At 37.3% G+C, this 16,976-nt stretch overlaps 1 protein-coding gene across 1 annotated transcript in view; it reads left to right on the forward strand.

The window, feature by feature from the left end:
- The window catches only part of LOC107702517 (ephrin-B2a-like), a 21,889-nt gene extending 20,048 nt beyond the window's left edge, over positions 1 to 1,841 (forward strand). Inside the window, exon 5 of the mRNA XM_016504859.1 lies at positions 431 to 1,841. Within this exon, the coding sequence (XP_016360345.1) occupies positions 431 to 828 (398 nt within the window). The 3' untranslated portion in view covers positions 829 to 1,841. The remainder of the gene's footprint in view (positions 1 to 430) is intronic.
- Positions 1,842 to 16,976: the final 15,135 nt, after the last annotated feature.

The raw sequence follows: 16,976 nt of genomic DNA on the forward strand, positions 1-16,976 counted from the left end.
TTGTAGAACCACATTCAAAATGCATGCTGTATATAATATATTATAAAATTAAATACTATAATAATTAATCGATTAAATATGCTTGATATATTTTAGATGTCAAACTTTTACTCAATTTTACACCACAAATTTGGATTTATTAAAGTTTGGTTAAATATAGAGTGTCTGACCAGTTTGAAACCTTTTTTGTATTAGAATAGATGACAGATATTCAGATTTTTGAGGATAATATAAATAACATATATTATGTATATTATATAAGTATATATATAAATATAAGTAAAAGTAAACTTTTTGGACTTGCATATCCTTGTTCTCATGATGTTAAATGATTTAGACTTAAAAAGCTGGATATTTTACTTTCACCATCATGTTTTAATCCAAAAAAAAACAACTGGTAATAAACTCCCTATTCTTTCTCGTTCCCCAGACCCTATGCAAAATGGTGAGGCCGGAGGCAAGAGCGGAGAGTCTGTAGGATCTGCTGGATCTGAAGTCGCCCTGTTTGCTGGTGTTGCATCCGGTGCTGTCATCTTCATCATCATCATCATCGCTCTGGTAGCACTGCTGCATCGTCGTCATCAGAAACACTCAGCGCAGTGCTCCGCCCAACTGCCATTAAACACGCTGCCCAAACGCGGAAGTGCTGCCAGTGGCGGCAGCAACAATAACAGCTCTGAGCCGAGTGACATCATCTTTCCACTGCGGACCTCAGGAAGCATGTACTGCCCGCACTATGAAAAGGTCAGTGGAGACTACGGGCACCCTGTCTACATCGTCCAAGAAATGCCACCACAAAATCCTGCAAACATTTACTACAAAGTTTGACAGAGAATGGACAACAAGCCATGGACACTAAAGCGGCTCCGTTTCAAATGATGGACATCAGCGTTTTGATGCCTCTCAGACACTCAGTTGCTTGCTCCAGTTGGTTTAGCCCTATTAACTGGTTGCTAGAATGGCTGTAGTGCTGTCTAATTCAGAAAAACTCACATGATTCTGGATTAGATGCTGGTGCACATGGGAATTTGCTCTTCTGTTTATAAATGAACATGGAAAACTGGAGGACTTAGAACAATCTTACAGATGAACAAGCAGTGAAGTGCTGCAAAGTCATGCTGAATAAACATCTCATGTGAAGGATCTGAGAACACCTGATTTTGTTACGAAAATACAAGACTTTTTTTTTTTTTATTTATTGTTTTTTCTTATTTTCGTGTTTCAAAACTCCCAGAGCTTAGCTGAAAATTTGAACGTTCATGCACGAGAAGAGGCCTTTATTCCTGTACTTTGCAATTCTTCAATGTATTTGAGTCCATCTGATGCAATTTAGGCTGAGGATGACTGTTTGCATCCCAAAGCTGGCCTGATGGATGCATATTACACATCAGTTCAGACATTTGTAGCCCTTATGCTGTTGACGTTCAAGCCAGTGTGGTCCGAAACGCATGTGGTTCTTTTATCCCCATTTGCTTATAACTTTTCAAACATTTATTCAAACAGCAAACAAACAAAACTAAAGATCAACATACAGAAAGATCCTTTGTTGACTTGATAATGTAAATACAATAGCCAAGCATTGAAATGATGCTTTAAGTTATGTTTTGTATGAATCTGAACAGTGCTTGTCCATTATGTTTCATCATTGAATGTTCAGTTGATTTTGTTCAGATACTTCAGGAGTTTACTTCAGCAAACCAGAAGCAACATGTTGGATAGAATGGATATTCTTTTGAAATCTTGCATTTGTTAAACTTGTTTGTTGATTCTAGTTGTTCTAGCCAATTTCACATTCCAGATGGCTGACAAGGTTGAATGAAATGATTCACCATAGTCGCTTGTGCTGCTCTCTTATTATTATTATTTTTATGAATGAATGAATGAAAAGTTCACAAAATTGTTTTCTATTGTTCAAATAAAAACGTGGCCTCAAGAAGTGTCAAAACACAAATCTTGACTCAATATCTGAAAACATCACTGTGTATGGATGGATGGATAGATAGATAGATAGATATTCTTCATTTGACTTTTTAGGTGATATGTGATTTGTTTAACTTCTGACAATTAGCGAGATTTACCCTCATATGCTTCAATAGCCAGCTTCAGACCAATAATCAGAAACAAGACTGTCCACTCGTTAGGTTCTTCGTGTCCCTGGCGACTACATAGGAAGCACATACCATTTGGTTTCATTTCCATATGGCGCACTGGGTCACAGGACACTCAGCCCTCTCCCATGGTGGGGAGTGTAGTGTGATGCATTTCAAAAGAAGCACTCGTACCTCATGACCTCAGACACACTTTACCGTCTCACACAATCCCGGCCACACACACATGTTCTCGCACTGTGTTTGCGCTTTTTCTTACAGACTCAGATAAGGACCTCTAACCTTCCACAGCACATTATCTTTGGCCCTTCCTCTCCCCTCTAACCTTACAGATAATATTCCACCCTGAATACTAAGCATGGGTAGAGCAGAACAGGAAACACTGTGTTTTTGTTATGGAGGGACAGAACAATGGGGTGGTAAATCTACAAGTCAAGCCAGCTGCCTGTCACAGGCGGCCAAAAGAAACACTTTTGTCACAAAAACCCGCATCCTGGAATGTACTCATTTCTGATGTACTTTTGCAAATGTAAAATATACTTTTATTACCTTCACCATCATTGAAACCCGAAACTTACTTTCTTATACTCAGGATTATTTATGAATATGCCAACAACAGCTAGAAGTTGGTCAGAAGGTCTCTGTTTGTTTTTCTGATATGGTTTGTAATACCGATAAGCCAAAATATCAGCCAAGCTAATTAAGATTATAATGGTCAAATTTGATAGAATCAGCTGATGCAGCTCTTGTGCCATTTCCAAAATGTTTTATAATTTTAAATATCTGAGTGAACTATGAGGAAATATTCTGTGAAATAAGTTCAGGAATCGGTATCAATATCATTTGCCATCACTGAATTTGTACTGCATGACATTTAAAGGGATAGTTCACCCAATTATGAAAATTCTGTTATTAGTTTGGGTTAGTCCATATTTGACCCAAAGTTGGGATGAAACGACCCAGCATTTTTTAGAGTGTATATATATATATTGAATATATAAATAAAACTTGAGAGATTTCTGTCCCTCCATTGAAAATCCATTCACCCAAAACTTTGACGCTTCAAAAAGTTAATAAAGAACTCATAAAAGTAATCCATATAAATCAAGCAGTTTTATGTGATGATTTAATTGAGGCTTTTATTCACATATTGATTTGATCAACGCACATGCATAGAGCACATAAAATATACAAAGATGAACGGAAGTCTTGTAGGTTTGGAACAACATGTGGTTATTGGGTGAACTATCTCTTTAATAACCCATATCAATCAAGCACTAATTTGTAGCAAGATTTCTTGACTTTATTCTGAAAACCCCATGTGTCTCATATTCAGCCATCTGCTCCTAAACCAAAGTATGGATAACTTGAGAGTTTTTGTTCCACACTCTACCTAAAAACTACTTACAATGAGTGAAGTACAGCATCCGCAACACACAATGCATCATTAAATCAGAGAGAGCACAACTGAACTCGCATATCCGGAAGAAAGCACACATCTGGACTAATAATTTTAAATATCTGAGTGAACTATGAGGAAATATTCTGTGAAATAAGTTCAGGAATCGGTATCAATATCATTTGCCATCACTGAATTTGTACTGCATGACATTTAAAGGGATAGTTCACCCAATTATGAAAATTCTGTTATTAGTTACTCATCGTCATGTCATTCCAAATTTGTATGACTTTCATTGAAACACAAATTAATATATATATATATATATATACACTCTAAAAAATGCTGGATTTAATTGAGGCTTTTATTCACATATTGATTTGATCAACGCACATGCATAGAGCACATAAAATATACAAAGATGAACGGAAGTCTTGTAGGTTTGGAACAACATGTGGTTTTTGGGTGAACTATCTCTTTAATAACCCATATCAATCAAGCACTAATTTGTAGCAAGATTTCTTGACTTTATTCTGAAAACCCCATGTGTCTCATATTCAGCCATCTGCTCCTAAACCAAAGTATGGATAACTTGAGAGTTTTTGTTCCACACTCTTTACCTAAAAACTACTTACAATGAGTGAAGTACAGCATCCGCAACACACAATGCATCATTAAATCAGAGAGAGCACAACTGAACTCGCATATCCGGAAGAAAGCACACATCTGGACTAGAAATGACAAAAGACCTTTTCTAGTTGCCCCAAACATTTACAGCTGGTTAAAAATCAGGAACAATTACTCAGATACCACAATGCCTTATACCATATTGAATAACTTTTGGAGACGTGGTTGATTGTGTGCCTTTTTGTTAATGTCTGTGAGTCAGAACTCACAGGAAATGGGAAACTTTTTGGAAAAATCAAGATATCATCAGATAGTTCACCCAATTATGAAAATTCTGTTATTAGTTACTCATCGTCATGTCATTCCAAATTTGTATGACTTTCATTGAAACACAAATTAATATATATATATATATATATACACTCTAAAAAATGCTGTCAGATACCACAATGCCTTATACCATATTGAATAACTTTTGGAGACGTGGTTGATTGTGTGCCTTTTTGTTAATGTCTGTGAGTCAGAACTCACAGGAAATGGGAAACTTTTTGGAAAAATCAAGATATCATCATGTGGCAGGCACATTTCCTCCCTACCAATGCATGTAGGATGAAATAAAGGGCCAGTGAGGAAAAATGGGGGTGCTGGAGGGGGAGGTAGTGGGGGAAGGGAGACACATCTGCCATGCAGGGTGAGAAAAGAAAAGGGAGGATAAGGCCTCAAGTATGCTTTTACTCCAAAGGAGGGCCATAGATCATTTCAGACCTGTCACAAAGGTTCTGTTTGAATACATTACTGTACACAAATTTGAATTCCTTAAACGACATGAGGTCGCTCAACCTGTATTAGACTAAATCGAGGTGCTCACTTAAGATGTCTAGTAGGCCCGAGCAGATATAAAAGACTATCATATCATTTATATGCACAGCAATGGGCTACGAAAACACGTTTGTATAGTATTTTTATTATCAGAAGATATTGCTAATCCATAAATGTATCATTATTCTCTTAAAAGTTCCAAACCTGTATGACCTTCTTTCTTCTATGGAACACAAATGAAGACTGACATTTTGAATACTGTGTAGGTTTGGAAGAATATGAGTACATGATATGTACACTCTCACGTCATTTTTCCCCATTTCTGCATTCCAGTTTAATATAAATTTGGTTAAACCAACATTCAATTCTGAGTTCTTTTTAAATTTTTTTCCAAGTATTTTTTTTTTTTCCAGAATTTAAATGTTTTGGTAAACTGTCCCTTTAATTTTAACTAGTTGTATATTACCAAATATTGATCATTATCCAATATTGATATTACTAATACTAATATTTCAATAACTTATATTGATTTGGTGCACAAACTGCTCAATATAACCATTTTGCTGGGCCAGTTTGAATAAATAAATTCAATGTGCTAACAAGAAATAATAAGATATCAAGGCAGCAAATTATAAATGACTTCCCAAAACGTATTAATTTGTTTTAGGTTTAGGTAAATCGTGGCCACATTGCAGAACTTCATTCCCTCAATGTACTCATTTTTATTTAATTAAAGCATGGCCAACAAGTTAGGATCATGGAAAAAATTAGTACAAGAAAAAAAGTGGTTGACCTAAAACAACAGAACAAATTAGTAAAATGTGGCTACAATTTAAGTACATTTGAATAGGGAATGAATTAATAAAACATGTTGTGGGAACAAATTCTTTGGAACATCATATATATATATTTTTTTTCTGCATATCATGTGCAGGGCCCTACAGAAACATATCCAGACTCTTTATATATATGAAGTGCCACTCCAAACGCAATATTCTGATACTACAATAAGTTGCGAATAAATGGCTCGAAAGCACAAAAGACAAAAAGCAATCACTCAGACCTGCAGACAAACTGCCTGCGGATGAAGCCTTCAAAGTTACCCGAAATTTCAGTGTCTCTCAACGCCATATATCACCCTCCTTACGTTCAAGTGACAGGGAAAATGGAGGAAAGATTAAGGGCTTGCGCACCGAGGAATGTTAAGTGTGGTTGAAGCATGTGTGCTGAGTATAGACTAGCACACGTTCAAGGCCAAATGGTTTGGAACCAATTAAAGTAATGTAGAAGGAAAAGGTGGAACGCCTCCTCTGTCTATCGCCCCCACTATCCTCACCCAAGCAGATGACTAACAGTCCCACTGAGCCCCAGTGTCACCTTTTTGATTGTGCCTTTATCTCATTTCTCACTTTATAGTGCCTAGTGTCACTGCTGGCATGGCTTGGCACATCTTGCAACTTGGAGGTTTAATAAAGTGGGTGAAAACATTTTTTAAAAAGTACATTTTATACCTTAACTACACTTAATGCACAGGGCACAGGGTTAAAAGCTTGATTAAATCTGGCCACCCTTCCGGCACGTCATGCCAACGGACTCAAGGTCAAAACAAAAAAAAATCGTTCTTCCTTCAAGGAGTTTTGTGCATGCAGATTATAACGCAGGATTCAGCAGCACCACCAGTGTTAAAATTGCAAATGCTTTTACATTTGTTCCACCACCCAGTAAAAGCAAACCCACATTCAGCTGAAAGGAGCGCACATTGACAGCCAGATGTGCTGTCTGTCGTTTATGTGGCTCTAGAAAGACTTTGGCCCAAGGGTGTGGAGTTCCCCTTCTGTTAAAGCTATGATGTGACATCCCTGTCTGGAGGCCTTTTTTTTTACATTTTAAGTATCTGCCGCTTCATTCACGCCATCTGTAATTTAGTCTTTGTAAAGTTAGTCAAAGCACCAAATTCAAAACGTGACTCAATGAAAGCAGTTTGAAAGAGATGTAGACATCATTCAAGGGAAACAATTAGTGGAGTTCAACCCCTCGTAGCTGAACCTTGACCTCGTAACCCATGCGGGCCTTTCACAAAACAGGGATTAGAAAGCCATCTGATTGCATTTTGCTACAGATCATTACAGAGAATGAGAGGCGGGAGGGGATGAATATCTAATCAGATCACCAAAGAAACAATCTAACATGTGTTCCTCAATCTATCTATCTTGCAAAAGCAAGCATCATTATCATCACTACTCAAAGTTTCTGCATGCAACTTGCTGTGTATGTTGTGATACATCATTTGTGCAACAGGAATGAAAGACTTCTCAAACTTGTACCTTATTGGAGGATGTATTTGTCTTACTTGTATTACAGGACTTAAAAGAGAAAAAAAAATCAACATAGGCTCATTGGAAAAACTCCAAGAACCTACCTGTACAAACACAATTCACTGTAGTTTCCAGCTGAAATGAATACTAGTGGCAGTAAAACACCAATGACGGTCATTCTTTTTGCACATAAATTATGACTATGGAGCAGATTATTGACCAATAAAGTTATATTTCTGTGTGGTTCCTTGCACAACACTATGCTATGACCACAGAACACTTTTACCAAAGTTCATGATGTGTAAACAAATATATTTTTATGCAGTTGCAATGTGGAGAACTCGGATAGTCCGGATAGTCCTGTTAAACATGAGGTTTGATTAAAAGAGCTCAAAGACTTATAGAAGCAAGCTAAAACTGCATGGTTGCTTTTTGCTTTTGTGAACACTATCAGTTTGGTTTAGGGTAGTTTTGTCTAGGTGGGACATTATTTTCAAGTGCGATAGAGCATTAACCTTTTAGTGCCACTCACCAGACATTTCATTTACGAATGGCCAAGATACATACAGTAACCAGCGTAATAAAACTTTGCCAGATTCACATTCATCTGTTTTAAATAAAACGGAACATGTTTTTAGCACCATTACTTTGTTTGTCAAATGCGTAGCCTTTCAAAGTATATGCCATGCGCTCTAGAAAGTTTCATCTTTGCCCAGTGTCTGTTTTATTTATCTCTAGAAGTTATGACCGATAAACATGTCTTTGAACTCTTTTAAACTAAAGTTGTGGCTCTCTCGTAACCTCACACAAGCACTTGTCAATGCAACTGTCTGTTGTTGCTGCAGTCTCCGGTATTTGTTGCTGTTGTAGTTCAGTCTCTTTAGTTTTGTTTTCTACTGTTAAACAGCGGCCCAGGCCAGTGTGGCCACCTTGTGGAACAACTGATTAGTGCAAAACAATTTCAATGCGCATATGTGACCTGCGTGTACAAAATACGCGTGGTTACAAAAATCGTGTGGTGCGCATAGTATGTGCATACTATTCTGGTGACGAAATTTGCATCACGCGCACTGTACACGGACCCTCGCGTATGCATAAAAACCAATGTATACTTTGGACTTAACTCGTCATTTCACTTTGAAAGCATTGTGAAATAGGTAACACTTTATTTTAGGTGTCCTTGTTACACGTTACATGTACTTACTATTATGATAACAACTAGATTGAAAAGTTTGTAGACAAACTTTAAGTTGGCTTGAAAAAGCCTAGCTAGAAAGTTTGGAAAAGTTTTAAAAGCTTGCAGTCTGAAAGTTTTCAGTTTGAAGTAGTTTGAAAGTTAAAATAGTTTTAAAGATTAAAGTTTGAAAGGCAATACAGTCTATCAGAAAAACAGATAAGTATAAAACATATTGCTAGGGTACCTGGGGTGGTTGCTAGGCTGTTTCTAGCATGACTAGCATGTTGCTAACATATTTTTAGCATGATTAACATGTTACTAGCATGTTGCTAGCATGTTGCTAGCACAATTAGCATGTTATAAGCATGTTGCTAGCATGATTAGCATGTTACTAGCATGTTTCTAACACGGTTAGCATGTTGCTAGCATGATTAACAAGTTACTAGCATGTTTCTAGCATGTTTAGCATGTTACTAGCGTGTTGTTCGCATAATTAGCAAGTTACTAACATGTTGCTAGCATTATTAACATGTTACTAGCATGGTGTTAGCATGATTAGCAAGTTACTAGCATGTTTCTACATGATTAGCAGTTTACTAGCATGGTGTTATCAATTTGTTAGAATGATTAACAAGTTACTAGCCTGTGCATGTGACTAGCATGTTGTTAGCATTAGTTAGCAATTTACTAACATGTTGCTAGCATGATTCTAGCATGATTAGCATGTTACTAGCATGGTGTTAACATTTTGTTAACATGATTAACAAATTACTAGTATGTTTCTAACATGATTATCATGTTACTAGCATGTTGTTAGCATGATTAGCATGTTACTAGCATGGTGTTAGCATTTTGTTAACATGATTAGCAAATTACTAGTATGTTTCTGGCATGATTAACATGTTACTAGCATGTTGTTAGCATGATTAGCATGTTACTAGCATGGTGTTAAAATTTTGTTAACATGATTAACAAATTACTAGCATGATTCTAGCATGATTAACATGTTACTAGCATGCTTCTAGCATGACTAGCATGGTGTTACCATTTTGTTAGTATGATTAGCAAGTTTACTAGCATGTTGCTAGCATGATTGGCATGTTACTAGCATGATGCTAGCATTTTTATAACATGTTTAACAAGTTGCTAGCATTTTGTTAACATGTTTATCAATTTGCTAGCATGTTTCTAGCATGACTAGCATGTTACTAGCATGGTGTTAACATTTTGTTAGCATGATTAGCAAGTTTACTAGCATGTTGCTAACATGATTATAGCATGATTAGCATGTTACTAGCATGGTGTTAACATTTTGTTAGCATGATTAGCAAGTTTACTAGCATGTTGCTAACATGATTATAGCATGATTAGCATGTTACTAACATTATGCTAACATGTTTCTAGCATGTTTAACAAGTTGCTAGCATGTTTCTATCATGATTAGCAAGTTACTAGCATTTTGTTAACATGTTTCCAGCATGATTAGCAAGTTACTAGCATGTTGTTAGCATGATTAGCAAAGTTACTAGCATTTTGTTAGCATGTTTCTAACATTATTAACAAGTTACTAACATGTTGTTAGCATGATTAGCAAGTTACTAGCATGATTCTAGCATGATTAGCATGTTACTAGCATTATGCTAGCATGTTTCTAACATGATTAGTACGTTACTACCATGGTGTTAGCCTTTTTTAACATGATTAGCAAGTCACTAGCACGTTTCTAGTATGATTAGCATGTTAGTAACATGTTATTAGCATGATTAACAAATTACTAACATTTTGTTACCATGTTTCTATCATGATTATCAAGTTACTAGCATGTTGTTAGCATGTATCTATGCTAATCCAGCTAAAACCAGTTGATTCAGTAAAAAAAACAGCTAAGACCAGCCTGGCCTGCGCTTGGGAGACCAGCCAAAGCAGTCAATCAGCTTAGGCTGGTTTTAGCAGTTTTTTCAGTAGGGAGTTGTTAAGCTTTGCTATAGCAATAGACACCATACGTCTTATTGTATAAAAGTTTTCACCCCCCCAATGAAAGTCTATGGGATTTTAGGTGGTTTTGATATTCTGGTTTATGAAAGTCATAAGCCGGATCAGTTAGAAAAGATATAGCAACCCGAGCCAGACCAGTCTGAAGGTCTAACCCGAGTTTGGTGGTTGTAGCTTTAAAAGTCTAGGAGGAGATACATTTTAAAATTTGGTCTCAGAAGAAGAAGAAGTTTAAATAGGATTTCAGTAAGTTGGCTTTTTCAAGCCAACTTAATTAATTATGCATAATTACATGCAAGTAACCCTATGCCAAACCCTAATCCTAACCCTAACCATATAGTAAGTAAGTACATGTAGTTAATTAATATTACTCAGTACGTATATGTATAATTACACTGTAACAAGGACACCTTAAAATAAAGTGCAACCGTGAAATGTGCAAGAAGCAATGTAATGTAATTATGCATGTAATATTGTTTTTCCCAATGAGCCTGAGCTGAAAAATCTAGACGTGCACTGAAAGAGGAGTCCAAGTAGCTCTTTTGACTTTGGGCTGCAAGCTAGTGAGATGTCTTTAGAACACCTTAGCAACAACCTACCAACCACCAGAATGCTCTGGAAACCATGTAGAACACCCTGGCAAGAGAATAGAAAACACTGGGAAAGATGTCAGGCCAACTTCAACAGCATGGTAGATGAGTTCTGCACAAGAAAGCACTTCTTGCGCTCTTCAGAGAATTAAAAAAAACTTGATTTAATATGAACAGCAAAGAGAAGGAACAAAGCCCCTAGATCAAAACTCAGTAGAGAGACTAGCTTTGTAAGGAAGTGTGAAATGTTTGCAGGAAAACAGGTGAGAGCCAAACACGCTGTGCCACAGCACAAACAGTCTGCCTGCCACCTTCATTTCTAACCTCGCAGCCAACTGGTTTGTCTGCTGTCACTTGCTCGGTAAATCACTCTTGCTAGTAGATTTCACACTCAGATAGAAGCAGCTCTAATTGGTAGTGTGTGGACCACAAAAGAAGGTGACACCTTTGAACATCTGCTCTTACAACACTGCAAACCTTTTGTTTGCCACTTTGTAATTGAATTAAGAGAGCCTCCTAAGGTTGTCCCATACATCTTAATGATAAAAGCTAGCATGTGGAATCCGCTATGAAAACATCTGTTGCAAATGATCACTATTTTTCCAATCGAGTATTTTACCAGTTTCCATTCAGAGCTGATGTTTCTTTGTTGTGACAGGTAAAAGGGGAACGCATAGAGAGGACTGCTGGTCAAGCTCAGTTCTTCTTATATATGTCATTGCAAAGCAATGCCTCTACTGCATGTGCATTTAGCCTACAAGGTTAAATGTCACATCCAATATTCAATGTCACTATATAAATACAGAATTGTCAAAACAATGAGTCAAATGAAACGGGTAATTTGCAGGTAATTACAAAATGTTAAATGCAACCTGCTTAAAGCAAAGAGGAACTGCAATGGAGAAGCAATAATAAGGGTGAATTTTCTAATGTTGTTCACTTGCTAAAAGCCAAAACTGCAACAGAGTCAAAAGCCTCTTGAGTGAAAAATAGATCATGACGGCATTCTTCCTTAAAATTTGAATCGGATCATGGATTTATGACTATGGAGTTAACAATCATTCAGGGAGCTTTTGATTCTAATAGCTTTCTACTGCTGAGAAACGTATCCCATCCTGAACATCTGTGTGACATTGACTCTAAATGGCTTCCACCGTGCCTTTCACACGCTCATGAATTCCCTCATCTCGAACGTCTTCGATTTCTGATTGAATACACAATATAACCTATCACTCACCATTGTGAGCAATTCTTTGCCTGCGAATAATGTTCAATCACGTCCTTTTCAATCTTGCGGAACTGCCGCTGGCAATTCAGGAGGATCCGTGTAACATGCCAGCAGGATTTTGGATGTTTCTGCCGATTCGACAGAATCGAGAAACACAACTCGGTTCACCAGCAACCTCCCCATCCTCCCTTTCCTCAAGCAAATGTGCGATTTGACACACAAGTGCCACTCCAGTGAGCTTGAGGCCATATGGGCACCCTGTTGTAACAAGCATGCAATTAATCCTGAATTAGTCCACCCAATCTGCCACACGCTACAGTCTGACGAAGTCTCTGTGAGCCCCCTGGGAAGCGGGCTAGAGAAGAGAGGAGAGTGTATTAACGCTACGGTACACACACGGCTTCCAGGAAACATCAGAGCATCCGTTCCACATTTGCTTGACACCAGAGTGATCATTCCAGCTCCTACCATCTCCAGAGATTCAACACGGCAAGACACGACGATGAATAATTTAAACAAACGACAAAATCCATCCTGAGTTGGTGCACGGACGGATTACAAGGTTTCAGTGGAATATGATGGATTTGGACCACTGCAGGATTTAGCTAGTCTGGATTATTGTTTGAATATTTAGCTTTATAGTCATGATAAAAATAAATAAATAAAAGCAGCTTTGGCATTCAAAAGGAGACTAATTCTATTGTAGGTTGTTAGATTTTTTTATTAAAACATCCAAAAACCACTAGAACGGTTTTATATATTTTGCTGACTTGTGTACTTTGTCCCAAATGTTTCGAAGAATGTTTAAATCCAGAGAAATAAGCAATTTTAACTAGTGACACGGACCGTGTCTATAGTGTCACTGAGTGTCGCCTGCCAATGATGTCATACACCCTCGATTTCCGGTTTTGTTTTGTAGAAAACATGGAAACACCAAAGACGCTTTAATATGCTATGCATTTTATTAGACAGGTGACAACCGCACAGAGTAGCATTATAACAGAACGTTCCATGTGCTGATGAATCATTCACAATAAGACCAGTAATGTGTACTAAGAAAGTAAATAGAGTCCATTCTGATTTCATGCAGAAAAAGTAAATGAAATACGTTGGCCGCTACATCAGACAGTAAATCAAACTGAGTTAAGACTTTTAAAAGCTGTTTTAGTTTTTGTCTCTCACAATCATTATTAATCAAAGCCATTATTTAATCACATTAAAATAAGCAATAAATTGCTATTGGCTATGTCAATACTCCTCTTCACTTTCGATCCATCACCTTGTTGGCCAAAGCTTGGGAAAACATTTAAAGCCACAGTATTTTTCCAGCTTAGCCACAACCACCATCTTTACTTTGTTTAAATTCTGCAGCTTCTGTGTTTGTTTTGATAAAGCGACCACTACTGTTGTGTATAAGAAACCCATGAATCACAGAAAACCACAGCCATGCCACATATAGCCCACTTTACATGCACATCCTACTTCAGTTATTGAGATTCAGATTCTCATGTATCTAATTATGAATTATCATGGCTTACTAGTTTACAAGAACAGATCCGTGAATCAAATATGGTTCAACCTTCAATTCAAGGATATTTTTTTGCTTTCTAGATTTCTCAGTCGCCTACTTATGCTGCGTGTTTCTTTGGGGCGTTTTCATATCATATCTTGCTTAATGCACCTGGATCCTCACTAGACCTTAGGCTTCCCCGAACTGAGGCCTTCCACAAGTGCTACTGGATCACCAAAATATGTTGCTGTTTTTTTTCAGTATGTGTGTATGCACCCATAGCTTTTGTCTTCCCAGACTTACCCAGAAGGCAGTGGGGCAAAGGTCGATTGCTGGCAGGGTGTGTCCATGCAACAGTGTTCTTGCATGGGTGCATTTCTGGGGCCCACTGCTGCTCTAAGATCCCCTGTTAGGTTTGCCTGAGGCTGCAAAACACAGTTAATATGTGGAGATCCAGCAGTAGTTCTGGGGCTGGTGCAACAGAGCTGGCCAAGCAATAGCAAGCAGCAGAAAGCTGACAGATACATGCTAAATGAGCAGCAGCCTAGCGGTTACTTCATAAGGTACAACACATGCACCATGCAAATACATGCAAAAATGCAAGTGACAGCAAAAGACAAGTTATTTGTGAATGAGCGTGAGAGAGAGTGAAATTAGAGAAGTGAGAGAAAAAAGGAGAGAGGGGAAAATAACAGAGAGAAAAATAGAAAGAAATAGAAAACCTGGAAAATATTCTGTGTAAAAAAAAAAAAACATAATTTTTTTGTTGTACCAAAGCTGACATCATGCTACGGCGGTACTATAACTAAAATATAAAAGCAATAATATAAGACAAAAGCTAAAAATATACACAAAAGAGGATACACATATACATGAAAAGTTGCTAACTACATTGAAAGTACTTAAGGTACCTATAGTTATAGTTATATTTTAAAAAATATATTTAAGCAATAAACGTACTGAAATATTAAAAAAGTTAAACATACAAATTAGTGCTGTCAAATCGAAATAGAAAATGTTTTCTAATAATCGTGATTAATCGATTTGACAGCACTAATACAAATATTATATGCAAATAAAGCTAGTTAATTTACATGAAAATGCAGCACAAAACTATTTAATTGACTTTTTCAGCTCTACATAAGAAAGGATAGGCTACTTTATGAGTGCAAAACTGTGTTTGATGTAGGGCTGTCGAAAAAAAAATCGAATTTCGAATATTCGTCGAATTTAAAATAATCCACATTCTAATGCAAAAACGTTGCATTTGAACTTTAGTTGTGCGTTAAGGAGGCAGCCTTATCAGTGGCGCACGAGATGACGATGTAAGTGTGTTATAATGTTTTTGTTACCTTATCCAGTTGAAGCCACTATGCGGCGCTGCTGCGTTGTTCATTAAAAATATTGCGGAAGAACATCAATGTGGAGAAGATCTTGTTTACATCAAAACTGAAACCAAGCCGTTCACACAGAACACATATTTTGCGCATTTTCTAGAGGGACATATATCACCGTTGCACGCGCGACTCGCACAAAAGAGCCGCATGTTTAGAAAGCCATGTAAAATTAATGCAAGTTTAACTTTGAAAAAAACATATATTGAGACTTTATGGCGGGGTTTTTTCCCCATCTCAATGCATCTCATGTTTTTAAATGAAAAATGTACTCTGTGTGATTGGCTTTCCACCCTTTGTATTAAACTATGCACACGTTTAAGCAACTTAATTAATTATAATTGGTTTATAAACATTATTTTAAACATTATGCACTTTTTTTCACAGATAGTCGTTATCTTATGCTTTGAATAAACGTGCATTAGTAATATTTTGCTCGATGCGCCCTCTTGTGGCCTCAGAAGAGAAGCCAAAAGCTATTCTTCACCATAACTGAAATTATGCATTTTAAATTCGAATATAATTCGAATTTTGATAATATTTAAGTACAAAATTCGAATTTAGTTTTTCAGCCATTTTGACAGCCCTAGTTTGATGTAGCCTTTTATCATCTACATCTCTGCTCATTAGCAAAAGTATCTATTTTAAAGCAGCTGAAGTTCTGTCACTCTAGTGACATGCACCAGTATTATGATAATAAGTTAGCAAAAGCAGCTTGTTGTTACTGTAAAATCTACACTACTTTTAAACTACTACTTACTTAGCTACTTCCCAACACGAATGCACAATTTATTAATCACATAAATGTTTAAATGAAAACATTTTTTTTTTGTTCAAATTTTGAATTCCTTAAATGTTCCTTGTGAGACATCAGGCAACAAGTAAAAGTTTTTATAGGCCTTAGTACGAAATAGGATAGCATACTTGCACTTTTTGCAGTATGAAATATGTAAATTGCTAAATAATAACAATGTAAAATGTACAGTATTTAACAGAACAGTGTGGAATACTGCATCCTATGATGCAATGGGCTTGACTTGTGAGGAATGACCTGGAAGTGTTATCAGCATTTTTTATTCATTATTTAATCAGACAAGACAATTTACACTAAACTGGGTTAAAAATGCTAAATAATTTTTTGACTGCACTAAACGTCACTCACTGAATCAAACAAGTGTAACGGAGTCACTCACTGAATCAAACAAGTGTAACGGAGGCCAGCGAGTAAGTGCTGTGCAGGTAAACCTCACTCCCCTGATCTCAAGAGACGCACTAGCGACTGATGCTAGAGGCTGCAGTAATTTAGCCTCCTTGTTAGTGCGTCCGCCTCCCATGCCGGAGACCCGGGTTCGAGACCCACTCGGAGCGAGGACGAGGTGTGGCGGTGAGGACCCGGGAGAGAGGGGTTACATTGGTGCCGTGACCCGGATGGGAGTGAGGTTTAGGGGGGTGAGTGTAACGGAGGCCAGCGAATAAGTGCTGTGCAGGTAAACTGCACAGACCCGGGAGAGAGGGGTTACACAAGCAGCATAAAGAGCTAATGTGGCAAAAATGTAGCATACTGCTTGAAACTGTTAATGTTACATTTTATACTATTTCATGTGGTTTTTAATAGTACAGGCTACAGTTCATAGTTTTGCATTCCGGACAGACTATAGTTTGTCGTTTTTGTCTTATTTTTCTTCTCTTTTCCTCTCTTCCCCAAAGTCTCTCTGTGCATAGCACTTGCACTTAAATACCCTTTTTCCACTTGTGTGGTAATTGTACATAGCGAGCTGTGTAGGTGAATGGATTTCCAGGACTGCCGTGAGGGGACC

Source organism: Sinocyclocheilus anshuiensis, unplaced genomic scaffold (genome assembly GCF_001515605.1).
Source record: "Sinocyclocheilus anshuiensis isolate Anshui unplaced genomic scaffold, SAMN03320099.WGS_v1.1 scaffold218, whole genome shotgun sequence".
Taxonomy (NCBI): Eukaryota; Metazoa; Chordata; class Actinopteri; order Cypriniformes; family Cyprinidae; genus Sinocyclocheilus; species Sinocyclocheilus anshuiensis.